The sequence below is a fragment of the Camelus dromedarius genome, chromosome 9, assembly GCF_036321535.1.
Source record: "Camelus dromedarius isolate mCamDro1 chromosome 9, mCamDro1.pat, whole genome shotgun sequence".
NCBI classification, from domain to species: Eukaryota; Metazoa; Chordata; class Mammalia; order Artiodactyla; family Camelidae; genus Camelus; species Camelus dromedarius.
The window spans coordinates 71,080,329-71,100,198 of NC_087444.1; the positions used below are offsets into that span (position 1 = coordinate 71,080,329).

Here is a 19,870-nt window from a genome sequence, read left to right on the forward strand (position 1 = left end):
TTCTTCCTTCTTTGACCTTCCTGCCTCCCTCCTTCCCTTATGAGGACCCTTGTGATGACATTTAGGGCTCCCCCTAGACAATGCAGGATAAACTCCCCATCTCAAGGTCTCTAACTTAATCACATCTGCAAAGTCCATTTGCCATGTAAAGAAACATATTCACAGGTTCCAGGGATTAGGACCTGGGTATCTTTGGGGACCCATTATTCTATCTGCCTCTCCTACCCTGGGCCCCTGCTCCGCTGCAGGTAACCATGGCACTACTTTCTGGTAAGTTTATTTTATTTATTTATTTTTTATGGTAAGTTCATTTACGCACAGATGATACACACATGTATTTTCCTCTGCAACAGGTTTTGTCTCATACACACTGTTCTGCCCCTTGCTTTTATTACCTAAGTTTTCTGGAGATTCAGAGAGAGCCTCTTTAGTCTTTTTATAGCCACACTGTCCTCCTCCCCAGGGGCTGTTCAGGACTTTGTCAACCAGGCCCCTATGGATGGATATTTGCATTGTTTGCACCCTTTCACTATTAGGGAAGTGATGTAGTAAATGAATGACCTTGCATGTGGTCACTAAGCATGGGTATTGGGACATACTCTGGAGGTGAAATTACTGGATCAAAGGTAGTGCCCCTTGGGTGGACATAGAGATGATCATACCAAGTGAAGTAAGTCAGACAGAGAGAGACAAATATCATATGATACCACGTATATGTGCAATCTAAAAAAAAATGATACAAATGAACTTGTTTATAAAACAGAAACAGACTCTCAGACATAGAAAACAAACTTGTGATTACCAAAGGGGAAAGGTGGGGGAGGGATAAATTAGGAGTTTGGGATTAACAGATACACACTATTATATATAAAATAGATAAACAACAAGGACCTACTGTGTAGCACAGGGAACTATACTCAGTATCTTGTAATAACCTATACGGAAAAAAATTTGAAAAATAACATATATACATATATAACAGAACCCTTTGCCGTACACTTGAAACTAACATGATAGTGTAAATCAACTATACCTCAATTAAAAAAAAAGTGCACCCTGGCGGGGAGGGTATAGCTCAAGTGGTAGAGCACATGCTCAGTATGCATGAGGTCCCAGATTCAATTCCCAGTACCTCCATTAAACAGTTAATTAAATAGACCTAATTACCTACCCCCACCAAAAAAAAAAAGCACCCTTTAACCAACTTCTCCAATATAGAAAATAAATTCCATTCGTTAAAAAAAAAAAAGAGCAGTGCCCTGTCACTGTGAGAGACACTGATGAACAGTCCCGCAGAGAAGTTGTGCTGGTCTCGTTCCCACCAGTGGTGGATGCAATGGCCTGTTTGGGGAGAAGGATGTGTGGATTCCACAGAGCCAAGAGTAGACAGTGGCCCCAGAATCCTGTTTTAAGTGTAGTGTAAACTCCACATAAGAAAACCACCGTTATCCACACTGGAGAATGGGAAGGAGAGGTCTGATGGAGAGGCTAGAACAAGCACTTCCCAACCCTGGCAGCACTTCTACACAGAGTAAGGGGAGGGGGGCTCAAGTCAATATCATCCAGCTTCGAGTTGCTACAAAATTCCAGAAACCTCTGGGCTGCAGATTACTCAGGATGAGGACGCCTGTGCTATTGAAATCTCATTTATTAAAAAACAATGAAGTGACTGAGGAATTCCACTCCTAGGCAGGTCCCCCAAAGAACTGAAAACAGGTACTCAAACAAATACTTATACTCGAATGCTCATAGCAGCACTAGTCACAATAGCCGAAAAGGAGAAACAATGAAAATGTCCATCAATGGACGAATGGATAAACAAATTGTGGTCTATCCACAGCGTGGAATATTATCCAGCCACGAAACGGAATGAAGCATTGATTGATGCTGTAACATGAATGAATCCTTTGAAACATTATTTGAAGAGAAAGTAGCCAGACACAAAAGGTCATACCTTGCATGGTTCCATTTATATGAAATATCTAACACAGCCAAATCCATAGAGATAGGAAAGACATTAATGGTTGCCAGGGCCTGGGGGAAGGGGGAATGGGGAGTGACTGCTTAATGAGTTCAAAGTTTCATTTTGGCATAATAAAAAAAGTTCTGGAAATAGATAGCAGTGACAGTTGCCCAACATTGTGAATGTACTAAATGCCACTGAATTGTACACTTTAAAGCGGTAAATTTTATGTGGGTTTTATTACAATTAAAAAATCATTTAAATTTTTTATAGAAAAAAAATTTTCATCTCCCAGCTCTTACTAGCAGTTTTTCAGAACCAATCAAATTCATGAAGTCAAGGATGGGTAAACTGTTAAAAAATAAAATAATATTCTAACTGTTAAAGAAAAAAATTACTTAATGACACCAGTTAAAGCATAAGGCAGACTTTATTCCAGGGGAGGGGGCTATCAAAAGGAGTTGAAGTCATTATGAAAGAGAGAGGAGTTTCAGGAACTGGAAAATCCAAAATGACTGGTTTTGCTGTAGGCACTGCCTCTCTGCGTATGGAGCCTTTGCTCCTGGGGATTAGCAGTGAACATTTATCAGAATCCCTTTCACCTCTAATCTCCACTTCTGCTCCATACTGAACTCCTACCAGAATGAGGCCGGTTTGGACAATCTGGCTGAAGCCCAGGATTGGGGCTCTCTCCCCTAGGCAGCTCCACTTGGAAATAATGGCTGGGTTTGCATCAACTTCTGCGAGGCAGACAGACAGAGGCAATCTTAAAACTGCAGCAGGAAGGACTGAGGGTAGATCCTGGACGGATTCTGACCCTGATGAACACCACCGGGAATACCACCTTGAAACCTGCCAGGTGTTGGAGACTGGGAGGCAGGGGACTGGGAACACCTTGAGGGAAATGCACTTCCCTTGAGCAGGGTCATGAATCTGGGAGGTAGGGCAAGTCCAAAGACAAGTCAGTAACGGGCATTTGTTGGCTCCTCATGCAGCATCTTGCTCCTCCCAACAGTCCGGTGAGGTGGGGATGCTTGTCCCATCCTTCAGAGGAAGCCGAAGCCCCAAGAAGTGAATTCATTTGCCCAAGATCCCAAATGATGACAGAGCTGGGCTGAGAGCCGGGCTCACCCACTCACAGCAGGCCTGCGCTGGTGTCTGCAGTTGTCAAGATGATTCAAAGTCAAGATTTCCTTCTCATCCCAACCTGGGGACTCTGCAAGATGCTGGCACCTCTTACAATCTGATGTGTGTCCAGTACATACACACGCACACATAGAAACTGCTACTGATGTTTGGCACCCCGACTTGGTGTTCTCTCCTCCTGCAGGCTGAAATCTCACCTGGCGCTGCCCACCTCAGACCCCTAGTTGTGCGCTGTGCACTTTCTGTGATGGTGATGGAAATGTTTTAGATCTGCGCTGTCAAATGTGACAGCCACTAGTCACACAGGGCTGCTGCTCCGTTGAAAGTGGCTGGTTTAAGTAACTGAGTTTTTTTTTTTTAAGGCACTTAAGTTTAATTACTTCAAATTTATATTTAAATAGCCATATGTGGCTAGTGGCTATGGTATGAGCTCAATCCTGGACCTGCCATCACCCAGGCCCTTGTCCCAATAGAGCTCAAAATTACAAGTGTTCCCTCCTTCTCCAGCCTCACCCCGCACACTCACATCCTCCCACCTGACCTTCCATTCGTCCAGGGTTGTGCAGCCTCCTCAGTGAACCCTGATATCTGTCTCAGCCTCCACGCCCCTGCCTGTGCTATTGACACTGCCTGGTACACCTCACCCTACTCCACCCCACCTCATTCCTCCTCCTACTCCAGGTCTCAACTGTGACCAGAGTCCCTCCTCCAGGAAGTCCTCCCTGCCCCTCAGGCTGAGTGCCACATCCCCTCAGGCTGAGTGCCACATCTCCCAGGCCCCTGGACTCCTCCATCCCAGTGCTGATCATTCTGGGTTATCGTTGTCTGGGGATGGGTCTGTCCCCTACACTCACAGAATTGTGAGCTGCACTGTGGACTGAGGGCAGAGAAGAAGCTGTCTCAACCATCGCCGTATCCTTAGTACCACCCAGCACAGGGCCAGGCACAGGGAAGGAGTGCATGTTGGAATGAACAAATGGAGGGATGTTTTGGAAAAACTATGCTAAGAGCTGTAGGGTGAGCCAGCCACAGGCCAAGTCTCCACCTACTGGTAGACATGCCTCTCTCCTTGAGCCTCCGTTTCCTCATCAGCGAAATGGGAAGAGTTATGCATGGATGTGGGATGAGGTAGTTGGGTGAGGCGCCTACCTACCTGCCTGGCCTGGGGGCTGCTCAACCAGAGGCTGCTGTGACTGTTGTTAAAATTATTGCTGTTCCTACTGCTACTCACACTCAGTGGGAAAGAGAGATTAAAAGAGGTCAAGGGAGGAGTCCTGAGAAGCCCCAGAAAGTTTCCCAGTCACCCTGGGAAACTGGTTCAACCAGTGTCTCCACGTCCATCCCAGAGAGCACAGGTGAAGACTCCAGAGCCTGTAGGAAAGGGGTGCTGGGCTGGGGCAGCCTCGGCCAGGTCTCACAGGCACCCCCGGGACCCCTACTGAGCTGGCCCACTTCTGAAAGCCTGGGCCCAGCCCTCTGGCCCCTTCAGTATCCAGTAGGTGGCCCCTTGGCATCTCCACAGGACACCAAGATGGAGATTCCTGCTGGAGCCCAGCAAGACTTCTCAAAGAGCCTCCTTCTCTCAGGTAAGGAGGAAACATACCTCTAGGGCTGAGGGGAGAAGTGGTACTTAGCCCAGGGGCTGAGGTTTCCTCTTGGAAGATTGTTCCAAGGGAAAGATTGTCAGGGAAGATGAAATTATTAGGGTAAGATGGGAGGGAGGGGCAGCAGAATCATAATCTCATCCCCATTTTCTCTATGGAATTTTCTAGAATGTCAGGACCATGAGGGCTGGAATTTATCTATATTTGATTCCCTACTGAGTCCCCAGTGCCTAGAAATCTAGGGAATTTTAGACATATATAATTGGTATTGTAGCATAAATAATATATTGGTTTTTAAAAGTATTGGTTAAATGAATAAGTTAATTCAGAGAGTCCATGTGTTTAAAGGCAGGTCACACAGCATCTCAGAGCAGAAAACCTTCTGGACCAATGGGATGGCAAATCTGTGGCACTCATGTCTGAGTTCCCACTCCTGCACCGAGGACAGACATCACTAGTCAATCCCAGCACTGTTTCCAATGAATAGCACACAGAGCCCCGAGTTGAGAACCTATAGGGAGGAGAGAATGCAGGAGATGTCCCTGCCCAACACTTCTGATTTCAGGCCTCCCCTGTAACCCCACAGCCTCAGTCCTGGCCCTCTGGGTCCCCCCAGGCTCCTGGGCAGCCCTCCGCATCCAGAAGATTCCAGAACAGCCTCAAACGAACCAGGACCTTCTCCTGTCTGTCCAGGGCATCCCAGACACCTTCCAGGACTTCAACTGGTACCTGGGGGAGGAGACCTATGGTGGTACGATGCTATTCACCTACATCCCAGGGCTACTGAAGCCCAGAGGGATGGCAGTGCCATGAAGCAGCGAGACATCATCGGCTTCCCCAACGGCTCCATGCTGCTGTGTCATGCCCAACCCACAGATAGCGGCACCTACCAAGTAGCTGTCACCATCAACCCTGCCTGGACTATGCGGGCCAAGACTGAGGTCCAGGTGGCCGGTGAGTGTTGGGCACTGAAGGAGGAAGTGGGGAGGCTGATGCACCCTGAGCAGCTACCACATGCCAAGCTCTGGGCAAACATTTGGTCCTCTCATTCATCCATGCAATACATATTGGTTGAGCATTTGACTGTGTGCCAGGCCTGGAGATATCATTTAATACTCCTGTGCATTAACTAATAAGTATCTACTGAATGCTTACTTTGTGCCAGACCCAGAGCCAGAGCATGGAGAATGCACCATCTCACTGACTCCTCATATGCATTAATTCATGAAAAATCTATTGAGCACCCACTGTATGCCTGGTCTTAAAGGATATATGTTCATAAGTAAAGTATTTATTGATGAATCCACTCTGGGCAAAGTACCAGAGAGATGGTGGTGGACAGTAGCAACAGCTAACATTTCTTGGACACTTGTTATGGGAACACTGTTCTAAATGCTTGCCCTGGGCTAGTTCTTTGCAGTAGGGACCTGTTCTGTGCACTGTAGGATACTGAGCACCCTCCCCGGCCTCTAGCCCCTAGATGCCAGTAGCACCCTTTCAGTCGTGACAACCACAAATGTCTCTAGACAAGGTCAAATGTTACCCTTGGTTGAGAACTACTGCCCTATATTAACTTATTTGTATCTTAAAAAATAGAAAACTCCGTGAAATGTTATATGCCAATTATATCCCAATAAGCTGGTGGGGGGGATAACTTAACCTTCCCTGGCAGATCTATTTCTTTATAATTTTTAATGGAGGTACTGGGGATTGAGCCCAGGACCTTGTGCATGCTAAGCATGCACTCTGCTGAGCTATACCCTCCCCCCAAAATATGATCTTAATTTATTATTTACATGTTCACTCTCAGCATCGTACATTGGAATGAAGGTAGGGATTAGTTTTTTTAATCATCATCTGTGCTCTTGTAGGACTCTGCTCATCCTCTCACCTTTTTGATTGTCACAACATGTTCTAATTTATCACTCTACAAACTTGTCTCACTAGAATAGTAATTATTCAAAGTGACAGAAATAGAACATACTCATCCTTTTGTCATCCATCTACCACAGTAGGTGGGACATAATGGGTTCTCAGTTAATGTTTGTTGAATAAACAAATGAGTGAATGAAAACTTTCAAAACAAAATTCCATGAGGTGGGCACCATTGTTGTGTCCATTTTACAGATGGGGAAACTGAGACACACAAAGCAGTAGAGCTGGCATTTAATCCCATGAAGTCCCAAGGCCAGCATCTGGGAGCTTAACCACTTCCTCTCAAAGCAGAGAAAGAGAAAAAATTCCCCTCCCTTCATTCCAATGTGGGATGCTTAGAATGAACATGTAAATAATAATTTAAGATCAAATTTCAGCAGGGGAGTGGCAGAGTGCGTGCTTAGCATGCATGAGGTCCGGGCTTCAATCCCCAGTACCTCCATTAAAAAATAATAATAAATACATGAACCTAATTATCTCCCCCCCCCAAAAAACAAACAAAAAGATCACATTTCAAGCAGAGACTTGAACAACAATAGTGATAGCTAACTCTTTAGGGCTCATTACATGCCAGTTTTACATATAATGGGTCATTTCATCATCATTGCAGCCCTGTGAAGTAGGCATTATTATAAGACCCAATTTACAGGTGAGGAAACTGAGGCCCAGAAAGGTTATGACTTGTCCAGTTAAATTTTTTTTTAATTAAATAGGAAGATGTGATCAGGGATGGGCCTCATTGAAGAAGTGACATTTGAGCAAAGGGAGGGAAAAGATCCCTGTAGATTTCAGAGGACAGAGTTCCTGGCAGAGGGAACAGCAAGTGCAAAGGCCCCGAGGCCAGCTTGGTACATTCAAAGCATAGACAGAAGGACACAGGGCTATAAGACACTGAGCAAGTAGGGTGTTAGGAGGCGAGGTCTAAGAGGGAGACGGGGCCAGGCTCATAGGCCGTGGAGAGATTGACAAGAATCCACCAGAGGGTTTAAGCAGGGGAGTGATCTGATTCACAGCCTAACCTGTCCACGAGGCACAGTGTAGCCTGAAACTCTGTTTTATCCAGGAGTAACCTGAGGTTCAGACAATTTAAGGCACCTCTCAAACATCAGGCAGCTAATCATCAAATCAGCAGCAGAGTTGGGATTCGAGTGCAGGGCCTCATGAATCAGGCCCACAGCTGCCTCAGCAGAATCTAAATTGCTTATTCACTCATCCTTCAGCACTCTCCAAGTGCTGCCTCCTCAAGGTCTCCTCTGTGTCCAGCCTGTATCGGGCAGTGCCAGAGACACAGTGATGACCAAGGCAGCCCTGGCCTTGCCCTCTCAGGACTCATAGCCCAGTGATGGAGACAGATATTAGCTACATAATCACACACACACAAACACAATCAGGGAGGTTGCCTGGAAAGGTAATCCTTCAACAAAGCTTGAATGATGACAACAGTTCTAAGTAGAAGGGGAAGGAGCTTTGGGAGATATTTGGGCAGAGGGCTAAGCCTGTGCAAAGAGCCTGTGGCAAGAAGCTGTAGGGCTCATGAACTGAGCTGGCAGGAGGCCAGCATGACCGAGGCAGGACAGTGAAGGGGGGCATCCTACGAGGCCAGCACTGCAGGACAGATTTGAACCAAGGCTCAGGTTGTAAAGACATAAGCTCTCTCTACCTGGCTCAGAGTTGGGGTGCCTGGTAGAACCCGAAGTGGCCCCTGAGATGTCAGTTCTAGGAGGCCTGGGTTCCCAGCTGTCTCTTTGGAGCTTAGAACAGGGCCAGACACACTGTTGAATGAATGAATGGTGGGGAAGCCCTGTCCCTGGTGGGAAAGGAAGCTTTGTCGGGAAAGCAAGTGCTCCCTCTTCCCCCAGGGGGCACCATCTCTGGTATCATCTCTGTTCATGGGCTCTACCCTCCTCTCCATGACCGGGGAGTCCCACCAGGACACTAAACAGGGTGCCAGCCCAGGTTTCTTTGCATATTCTAAATCTCCTCTTCCAAAATGCAGAGATAGAAAGAACGGGAGCTGGAGAGAGAGAGATGGAGAGAGAAGCTGGTTGGCCTGGCCTGGCCTGTGATTTGCTTCCTCTTGGGTCAAGGGTCTACCCCTTTTCTGAGGGGGGTAGGATCAAGTACCACCAACAAGATGGGGAGCTGGGGCTGGAGTTAAGGGCTGGGAAGATGAGCAAGGAATCACCAACTGCCATCCCTGGTAATAGTCACAATATAGACTTATCACCATTTTGTTCGCCATTACTCCCCCGGTGCCTAGAGCAGGGCTTAGCACACATTAAGCCACTTGAAAAATACTTTCGATGCCATCTCCCATCTATGGAGCACTTACTACACATCAGGCACTTCCAGCTAAGCGCTCTGCCAGCCTCACCTGATTCCATCCCCACAAAAGGTAGCCTTGGGATGATCCCCATTTTACAGGAGGATAAACTGAAGCCCAGAGAGGGCTCAACAGCATGCCGCTGGGAAAGGGAGGGGCCAAGGCTCCAGCTGGGTCCGAGTCCATGGCCCTGGCCCCTTGCCACCTGCCTCTTCCACGGGGACTCCCAGGGAAGCACTGAGAGGTCCCCATGGAGATCAGCAAGCTAAGGGGGCTAGGAACAACCTTGGCTTCCAGAGAGCTGAGCACAGCAGGCAGGGAAGCAAGGCGGTTCAGCTCAGTGGAAAAGGAAGAGCAGAGGAAAAGACGGAATTGGGGATGGGGTTGGCTGCTAGTCTCCTTGTGCCAGGGGATTTATATTTGAAGGCAGCTGTGCCCCAAATTTAGCCCCCGACCTAGGTGGGGACTGGAAATGACTGACAGCACTTCCTGCGTCCCAGGTAACTCACATACTTGATCTCTTTTAATCATCAGGGGATTTGGCTGTAACAGAAGCCAACCCTGGCTAGCATGGGCAGAAAGATGTTTAATAAACGTCTAAAAAAATATTAAAAATCAACTTATTTACAAAATAGACTCATAGACATATAAAACAAACTTATGCTTACCAAAGGGGAAAGGGGAGGGGGAGAGATAAGTTAGGGGTTTGGGATTAACAGATACACACCGCTACATATAAAATAAACAACAAGGATTTACTGTACAGCCCAGGGAACTATATTCAATGCCTGTAATAACCCATAATAACAATAACACAATGTTGTAAATCAACTGTAAAATTTTTAAACCTATTAAAATTAAAAATTAATAAAAAAATAAGTAGGGGGAGGGTATAGGTCAAATGGTAGAGCAAATGCTTAACATGCATGAGGTCCTGGGTTCAATCTTCAGTACCTCCTCTAAAAATAAAAACCTAATTACCTCCCCCCAAACAACAACAACAAAATAAACAAATAAATAAATAAACAGAAATAAAAATTTTTTAAAAAGATGACAAAAAAAAAAAAAAAGGAACAGGACCTCCACGAGGCTGGGAACCAGGAACAAGGTATGATCACCGGAACTGCTCCTGCCAGACAAACCATTGCCCACAACATCAGCCTTGAAAAACCATGCCTGGGTAGCCCTGAAAAACTGCATTCATTCATTCAATCAACAAACATCTATTGAATACCTGCTGTGTGCCAAGCACTGAGTTTACAGATGGAAAGTACAAAGATCTCTGCCTTTTTAAAGTTTCTATGCTGGTGGGTGGGCTGGCTCTGTCCTCACCATCAAAGGCCCCACATGGTGTCTGCGTCTCTGACTTCTGCAAGTCAGAAGCCAAGGCTCACAGGGATGCCTCTGATCAGGGAGCCTGGGTCACATGATACTGCGTGACTAAAAAGGAGCGGAAGAAAGTGAGTCTCTGGCAGGACTCCAGAGGCCAATGATTCACAGAGACACAAGAAAAGGCCCTGGACTTGTAGGTACTGTGGCTGCCCCCATTTTACAGATGAGGACACCGAGGCTCAGAGAGGGGAAGTCAGTTGTCCAAGGTCCCACAACAAGTAAGCAGCAGTTACTGGGCTCGAAAGCACAGTGCAGGGATCACAGTCATTTACAGCTGGTGTCTGTTGTCCTGTAAATCTAGTCATGAGGATTTGGGGCCTTCAAGCAACCCTACACAGGCTCCTCAAAACCTTCGGGCTCTCTGACACCCATAGTGGTTAAATTACCCAACTCCCCTTAACTCACCAAGTGCAGACACATTTATCCTCTGCATCCTCCCTGCCAAGGCGTGATGATCCCCATTAGACAGATGGGAAAACTGAGACATAGTTTAAGTAACTCGTCCAGGTAACTCATCTACGGAGCAGCAGATGCTGGACTTGAACCCAGGCTGCTTGACTCCAGAGCCCACATTTTTTTTTCCTCTCATTACCTAGCTCTCTGGTCGGGACGCTAGAGTATTTATTGCCACACTTCATAAAAGAGACCTTTTACCCTCATGTGCTGGAAGCTTCTATAAGCAGTAACATTTTGTACCATTACAGCTTGCTTTTTCCCTCTTCTTGATGAAATCTTCTATACTTTTACTGAAAGAAGAGAAAGAGAAAAACCAAGTTCATTGGCCTTTCCTACCAGCCTCTCCCTGCCTCAGTCTGGGCTGGGACACGAGGCAACAATCCTTAGACTCTAGCATTTATTTCAGCAGCATCTGTTGAGATCAGATTCTCTGCCACCACCAGTGTTCTGCCTGGGGACCTCTCACGGGCGTGTGCGGGCAGCCCAGGGGGGTCCACGGCAGTCTGCCTTTGGCAACACTCACCAGGCCTCTGTTTTAAAGCTCTGCCACTACTAAAACACGTGAGAGGAAAGAAGCACCAAGCTCCCTGGAGAGTCGGCCCCTGAAAGTCAGAATTGGTGCGAAAAAGCTGTTACCTTCTTGGTGGCCTAGAACCTACCACAACCCTCACAGCCTGAGAAACAGTGGTCATAAAACTGCAGAAACTCTTTGGACCTTCAGAGCCTTTCAGCCGCAGCGTCACAAAGAGGCTGACAGAAACAAGAGGCGCCCGGGGTCACAAATGGAGGCAAAAAGACGGAGGCGTTTAACCAGAGGCCACACTCTTAACTAGGACTTGATTCTGCCTCGCCACCAAGCCTGACCCTGGTGTCAAGTACTCACCGCACTGCGGCTAAGAAATCAGACGCAAGGCCCACCCCGAGGGCCCAAGCTCACTCGGAGCGCCCCTGGCTTGGTCTGGGAGTCCTTTCCCGCAGGTCTGCGCTGCCAAGGATGAAACTGAATTTGATGCAAGCAAGACAGGGTTGAGGAAGGCCAGAGAATGGAGAAGCGGATTTCACGTTCTACAAGCCCCTTCTCTCCGAAAGGAGGCGAGTAACGGGGTTTTAAGGGTTAGGAGGCAGACAGGTCATCCGGGCTCTAGAAGGGGGAGGAGACTTTCTGGAGCCGCCGGGCATGCGCAGTCTACGCTCCTTTGCCCAGGGCCCGAATTGCGCCTAGCAGGGTGCAGTCCGCCCCGCCCCCCACCTCGGGCAGAGATCTTAGCGTGGTAATGAGGCCAACGTAACTCTGGGACACCATCAGGTCTCATCTACACAGGCACGTTCCTGTGGTCAAGATACAGGCGATTCTGAGCCGTTGACCACTGTCTATCTCTTAAAGCACAGCTGCAAAACATCTGTGTCAAATACTAAGTGCCTTTGAAACAAACACAGGATAAATCTGGGCCAGTGTCCTTCAGCTCTCAGGGGCTGGTAGGGAAACACAGAGATAAATCAAGGCAAGGAAAGCCAGCCACCGTGAACCTAGCCGGTTCAGACTGGTTTTGTTGAGGGCCTCTGTGGCATCCCTGTTGATAAAACACAACTAGCCTGATGGTTAAAAAAAACAGCCTCTGCACCTAGGACCTGGGCTGCAGAGCGTGGGTGACAATACGACTTCTAGTCAAATGGCCAAACCTCTCAGAACCTCTATTTTCATGTCTGTAAGAAGGGCAGAACCACAACACCGCCCACCATGGGATCCTTACCAGGGCTGGCTTGACAAGTCCATGGGAAGCTGCTGCTTTTGAAGCTGTAGAAATAAACAAAGAACAACCAAGTGTATCAATTCAAAACATGCTGTAGCAGGGGAGTCAGCCATTATCTCTTGCAGAGACTCAAAGGCAGGCAGAAGGGTGAGAAAGCTTTAGAATGGAAAACAGGGAAGGCTTCAGGTGTGTCCTTGTTGGAGGCAGAGAAAAAGCTATAAGCAGGCTAATTAGAAGCAGGATATCCTAGGTGATCAGGGTGCGTGTTTAGCTTTCTCTGGTTGGTCCTAAGTTAGAAGCAGGGACAGAAATTAGAGAGGCTGTTAGTTTTTAATCAAGTCCTGGCTACTTGGAGCTGATTATTACAGAAGTTATTGTAATGCAGTTATTCCTGCATTGTCACTAGAGACAGCAATCTGGCTTCCTGTGAGTCTGACTTAAAGCATGCTGGCTTCCTGGACTGTTTATAAGAGGGCTGTTTTTGTAGGGAGCTTGCTGCAACTTGTGAGTCAGAATCCTGTTTTTAGAGATGATCTGGCCACTGTCCATTTGTATACTGGTCTTTCAAAGTGTTTTATTTATTCACTTATTTATTTTTATTGAAGTAGAGTTGATTTACAATATTGTGTTAGTTTCAGGTATACAACAAAGTGATTCAGTTGTATATACATTCATACATATGTATATTCTTTTCAGATTCTTTCCAATTATAGGTTATTAAAAGATACTGAATATAGTTCCCTGTGCTATACAGTAAGTCCTTGTTGTTTATTTTATATATAGCAGTGTCAAAACACTTTTTAGATGTGATTTTACCTAGTCAAAGACCAACATGGATAAATTTGCTCCAAAGAAAAAGGCCCAGATGATTCTTTGTTCATAGAACTTGAGTGCACATGGTCCCAGAGGCTGATGAAAAGAAAAGCCAAAAGAAAACTCAGTCTTAGAGGAAGAAACAGAATGCAGAGCTCTGTCCTAGTTACTTCTTGCTGTGGAACAAACTCAATGGTATAGAACAACAATCATTTCAAGAGGCTGAGCTTGGCTCAAATGCTGGAAACTAGAATCACCTAGATGTGACTTCCCTCACATGTCTGACAGCTCGTGCTGGCTGTTAGCTGGGACCTCAGCTGGGGCTGTCAACCAGATTATCGTAACATGTTCTCACCAACGTGACTGCTTGGGCTTCCTCACAACGTGGTGGCTGGGTTCAGGGTTTATGGAGGAGAGCATGTGGAGAGCAAATGTTCCAAAAGACCAAGGCAGAAACTCTATAGCTTCTTCCTTGGAAGTCACACACTGTCGCTGACACTGCATTCTTTCAATTACAAGTGAATCACTAAGGTTGGCCCAGATGCAAGAGAGGGAGGTTAGACCTTCTGCTGGATAGCAGGATGGTGAAGTCATATCACAGAAGAGCATACGATTGCAATCAACGTTGGAAAATACAGTGATTCACAGATGCCCTCTCTACAAGCTCACGGTCTGTAATAAAAGGCAGGAAATATAACAAACTGCAAAAATCATGTGAATCAGGAAAGGTTTCTGCTCCAGCAACAGAAACTGCTTCTGGCTGATTAAAGCAGAAAGGGAACAAATTAAAGGAATCTGAGCAGCTCAAAGAGTCTCCAGGATGGCAGGGAGCCAGGTTTAGGAGGTGCTGTATGTTGAATTATGTCCCCTCAAAAAGACATGTTGAGTCCTAGCCCCCAGTACCTCAGAATGGGCCCTTATTTGGAAATAGCGTTTTTATAGAGGTAATCAAGTTAAAATAAGGTCACCAGGTTTGAACACGGCAGCAATGTTGTGCTTCGGTCAATACAGTGTTAAGGCATGTGTGAATGAGCTGTGCACTGCATGACACTGCAAAGGAGGCTGGAAAACTTCTTAATTAGGGGCAGGTTTCTGCCCAGCGAAAGCTCAGGGTTTTCTTTCCAAGGAAGGAAACGGATAGCGCCTTCGTGGTAGCAAAATGACTCCAGTCTTCACGTTCACAGGCCTCACAACTCCTCTCGGTTGCTTCCAGAACAAGGGATCTCTTCTTCCGTAACTCTGAACCACAGTCCTTCACTTCACTCTGATTGGACCAATCTGAACCAATCACTAAGGCCAAAGGAATGCAGAGCTCTGATTGGCTTAGGTCTGGATAGCCGCCATCTCTGATCCAATCACTGTGACAAGGGGTGGGGCTATACAGATTGGAATAGGCTACTAAGAGCCCCACCCAGAACTGGGGGTGGGCTCAATCGCGCAGAGCAGGTAGGTACTGGGGAGAAGCCCACGTGCCCACTCTAGCAACACTAATCAACTAATTGCATAATTAAGTAATCCATAAAGGAGAAGTCTTTCAGGAGTCTCCTTGGCCCAGGCTGTCAGAGAAGGCTTCCAGAAGGAACTAGACACAGAAGAACGAGCAGGAGCTATATATAGCGTGGGGGAGAAAAGCATGCTAGGCAGAGCGAACAACATGGGGAAAGGCCAGGCAGCCCCGCGAGTGAGGGAGGGAGACGTGGGTGATGAGGATGGGTGGGTATACGGGGCAGCATGGGCCAGAACATGCAGATTTGGGGAGAAGGGGCTCCAGATGTTGCAAGAAGACTGGGCAACAAGGGAGAGGGAGTGGACAGAGACTAGGAGGCTCCCTAAGTTAGCTGACACAGCCCTGCCCCTCCTCCTAAGCTGCTCACAGAAGCCACTGAATTTCCACTTGCTGTTGTGGGGATTCAATTAAGTAGAAGGTGCAGAAGTTGCTAGTATAGTATCTGGAAGAGGGACAACCTTCCATTCTCCACCCACATGCAACCCGTCTGGGCCTTGGTTTGCACATCTGCAGAATGAGCCTAATTTAACCACCTCCCTGGGCTGTGGGGACAACTTTGAATATGCCCACATACCAGATAAGTCTGGATATAAGCTCTGCCCTTCCTCCTAGTGACAAGATTAAATTTCAAAATGGGTTTTGGATACTTTGAACATATAAACGTTTAGGGAGATGGATGAAATAGGTAAAATACTCATTACTGTGATTATACAAATATCTATCTCTATCTCTATCTATCTATCTTTCTGTCTGTCTGCCTGCCTGTCTGTCTGTCTGTCTGTCTGTCTGTCTGTCTATCTATCTATCTATCTATCTATCTATCTATCTATCTATCTATCTATCTATCTATCAAATGCAGACTCTAGTCCATTTGGAGATAACAGTCTTTACTGCACTCTCTGCTCTGAAATAGCTCATTCCCACCCTTCAAGGGCTCTCAGGACACAGGCACACACAGCATTCATTAGGAGCTCACATGGCCTGGGTGTGATCCCAGCACTGCCCTTACTGAGCCCTCGGGAAGGTTAGTTCATTGCTCTGTGCCTCAGTTTCCTCATATGTAAAATGGCACCAAGCCTACTTTGTTTGGATAATTGAGAGAACTCTGTGTGTGCTTGTATGTGCGTGGGTGTGTGTGTTGTAAACTCATCCAGTTGTCACAACAACCTTGTGAGAAAGTCAGGTATTCTTATTATCCCAATTTCACAGATGAGAAGAGGCACAGAGAGGTTGAGTAATTTGCCCAAGTTCACACAGCCTGTAGGCAGCAGGGACTTAAACCCCAGCATTTCAACCTCAGAGTCTACAAGCTTAGCTGCCAAGGACTAGGATATAACAAGCATCCAGCTTGAGATTAAAGGCTAGAGGTCCTTGTGGTGGGGGCCAGAAGTCAGGTAGGCTTGACCCCAAATCTGGCACATCGTTGAGTTAAGTCCCCTATGTCCCCCACAAAACACAGCCCAGAATCCCATCCTTTTCCTAGAGAGATAGAGATCTCATCAACAGAGGCAAAAAAAAAGCAGGTTGGTAGGGTGAGGGTGAGGGTGAGGGAGTGTGTCAGGAGATAGGTTTTGGATGGGCTGAGGATGATAGAAAATCCTAGGGAAGCAGAGGTTTTGAGGTGAGGAAAGCCAAGGTGTTCCAGCCGGGACATGTTGAGTTTCACATGCGGTGGAATCAGACAGTTGGCTAACTCAGATCTGAAAAGCAGGAGAAAGCTCTGGGCTGGGAAGATGAGATTGCACATCAGTGCTCTGTGAATAGTCAGTGATACAGCAGGGAGGGTGGCAGGGAGGCCTTCCCAAGACATCACACAGTCCTCTCTCTCTCTCGCTCATATCCCTCAGAAAAGCCTAAGGAGCTGCCCATTACAAACCTGCCAGTGAGTGCTGGGATCGTGGCCGCCATCATCATTGGCTCTCTGGCCATCGGGTCTCTCTGCGTTGGCAGCATTGCCTATCTCCTGGTGACAAGAGGCTGGAGAGCCCAGAGCCACAGGTACAGGAACCCCAGGCCTCTCTCTCCTTCCCTTCTGTCTCCCTCCCCCACAAATCACATCATCCAACTCATCAAATCTCATCAAATCTCAGAACCACTACGGGGAACAGGATCTTCCTGTCCTGTATTAGACGGAATTCTGGATTGCAAGTGACAGAGACCCTACCTTTAAACTGGCTTATCAAAAAATAGAAAATGTTTTGTCCTATATAACATGAGCTTCAGGTATGGCTGGCTCAGGGGCTCAATTCTGTCCAGAACCTCCTTCATACACCTCTCAAGGGACCCAAGAGGCCAGGGGTCTTTGTCAGTTTTGTTCCCAGCTGTGTCCCTAAGGCCTTCAACAGTGCCCAGCCCATGGTCAGTGTGTAGCAAATTAACAAATTTGCAGTAATGAGGTCAAGTATACCTTTTAAGTAAGGGTATTCAAACGAGCCAATCTTAAGAAGAATACTAAGGAAATCATGAAACAGGTAGATGGAGCAGGATGTTTAGGTGGTCTGTGTGTGTAAATGGGGACATTAGGGAAGCGTTGCTTGTTGGCAGAAGGTGGCAGCCAAGGAAACTTGAGGAAGGGCTGTGTGGCTGGGGATTATGGGAGAAGAGGCTAGGGTGGGGGCAGGTCTTGCCCTGGCTCATTGTGAAGCAAGGACCATCTCTCTCTCTGGGGCCTGATGGGCTTTCCAGCTTCTCTGAGTCTCTCCCCACCCACCTGCGCATCTTTCTATCCTAATGTCATTCTCTCCATATGTCCCCAGGATGACGGCCACAGAGAAACCGGAAGTGGGTTCCAGTCATCACGCTGGTAAGACAGAGGTCCTGGTCTCGCTACCCGGCTCTCCTCACAGCCCCTCCCTTTCATCCTCCAAGCCAAAAACCCCCTTGTGGTCCCCACGCTGGGACCTCCAATCATTTGCCCCACCCAGCCCTTGCTGGGACTCCCCTAGACTCAGCCCACAGATTCTGAGCGCATGAGTGCTCACCCCAAACCTGCTTTTCCTCTTCTTCTCAGTGCCCAGCACTCCCAACCCCAGTCAACGCCACACTCACCCAGCCACACCAGTGGCTCCTGTCTACCAACAGGTCACAACTCAACCCAAGCTCCATCTCCCAGATCCCCACGCTCAACTCCTCGCTTTCCTCCCAAACTCCAGGCTGACCTCCACCCTATTGCTGGGCAAGGTCCTTTTAGAACTCTGACCCTGTCCCTCCTCTATGGAGGGACACCCTCTATGGCTCCCCAGTATCCTTAGGACAAAGTTCAGGCTCCTTAATGTGGCTCTTCAGACCCATTGTAAACTGGTCGCACTGTCTTCCCTGGCTTCATCTGTCCTATGTAATGTTTCCATCCTTAAAACAAACTGGTACAAAGAAACATATATACAAAATCCAGACAGAACATAGTTCCTCAAATACAGCCAGCTCTCTCACTGCTAGGCCTCTGTATGCACGCTCTCCTGCCTTTAAATAACTCTCACTTCTCTTTCCAGTCTCAGATGTCCCCACCTCCAGGAAGCCCTCCTGGTCTCCTCTCCAGGAGTCCTGTGGGCTCATCCCACTCCAGCCCTGCCCATTCTGAATCATCCCTGTCTGGGGATGGGTCTGTCTCCCCCACTGGACGGAGGACAAGGCCAGCACTGCCTTAGTCACTGCTGTGTCCCCAGCATAAGGCCAGGCAAGAAGAGGGCTTAATACAAATGGTAGTTGAATGAGTAAATAAATGGCAGCAGCAGCTAGCGCGGACCTGAGGGCCACCTGTCAGCCGTTGCTCCCCTTGTCTTCTGCTCCAGGTGACAACAACATCTATGAAGCGATGCCAACTCCAGTCCTCCTGGTGTCCCCTCTCAGTGACACGAGGCCCACAAATGCCACCATGGTGAGCCCCCACCCCTGTCCCCTAAAGCCTACTTCTGACCTGGTGCCTCCCCTCCGAGTTGGCTGCAGTGCCCTGCGGTGCTTCACACACATTTTGGGAACTGCTTCTCTCTCTCTGTGTGTGTCTCTGTCTGTCTGTCTGTCTTTCTGTCTCTCTCTCTCTCGGCTGCTCCCCATTTTAAAAATCATAAGCAAAAGAGACTGGAAGGAAACAGCACAACATAAACAGCATGTGTCTTTGGGCGCGTAGGCTGGTGGGTGGATTTTATTTTCCCCCTGTAAGTGTCCTTATTTTCCACACTGAGCAGATATTCCCTTTACAATCAGGTGGGAAAGGTTGATCAAAAAGAAGAATTCAATAAGAAGAGGGACATAAAAGCTAAGACTAAAAGCTTACAACCACAGGTGTCAACAGGAAGGCTCGTTAATGGGTGATGGTCTGGCCCCTGGACGGCCCCCCGTGATGCCCGTTTCTCAGAGGAGAACACTGAGGCGCAGAAGGTTCATTCCCTTCACCCAGAGGGCTCACGGTCAGGGAGGGGCGGCAGGGACTTGGAATCCAGGTCTGTCCCTACATCAAAGGGCAAAAGTGGGGGTATTGGGGTGCCTGGGGCCTGGCTCACCGTGTTCTTCCTTCACAGCTGCCACCGCTGCCCCAACTCCCACCGCTGGAGTCAGAGAGCCACCACTATCAGGTGTGGAGCTGGGAGGCAGGAGTGGGTGTTGGGGACCCCGTGAGGGTGGGGAGGGGTCATGGTAACCGGGCTTGGTGGGAGAGGGCTGTCGCTCTCTGGAAAGCGCATCACAGCCTTGAGGAGGGACCCTGGATGAGTCCTGTCCCCTCTGGGGATGGCAGTTTCCTCCTTCAGAAAAGGATTCCAAGGCAGTGAATTTGCACAGAGGAAACGAAGCCCAGAGAGGGGAAGGGCCTTGCCTGGCCAGGGCTCGAGCAGGGACCCCAGCACGGGGGCCCATTCGTGGGCCTGGGTCTCAGCCCGTCTTCATCCCTTCCTGTCTGCCCCCAGATCTCTGCCTCTTCTCAGTGCCCCTGACTGTCCCGTCTCACATTTCCTGTGCGTGTCTCTCTACCCTTCTCAGGGTGTGTCT

At 48.0% G+C, this 19,870-nt stretch overlaps 1 protein-coding gene and 1 long non-coding RNA gene across 2 annotated transcripts in view; one reads left to right on the top strand and one right to left on the bottom strand.

The window, feature by feature from the left end:
- LOC135322069 (uncharacterized) overlaps positions 1-11,950 on the bottom strand; it is a 71,638-nt gene extending 59,688 nt beyond the window's left edge. The window contains exon 1 of the long non-coding RNA XR_010382378.1: positions 11,703-11,950. This is a non-coding gene — a long non-coding RNA (uncharacterized LOC135322069). The remainder of the gene's footprint in view (positions 1-11,702) is intronic.
- On the top strand, positions 4,641-18,988 carry CEACAM19 (CEA cell adhesion molecule 19). The gene is given in 8 exon segments (XM_064489983.1): positions 4,641-4,695; positions 5,300-5,503; positions 5,506-5,667; positions 16,738-16,903; positions 17,180-17,248; positions 17,647-17,693; positions 18,679-18,764; positions 18,956-18,988. Coding segments are annotated over 8 exon segments (822 nt in total).
- Positions 18,989-19,870: the final 882 nt, after the last annotated feature.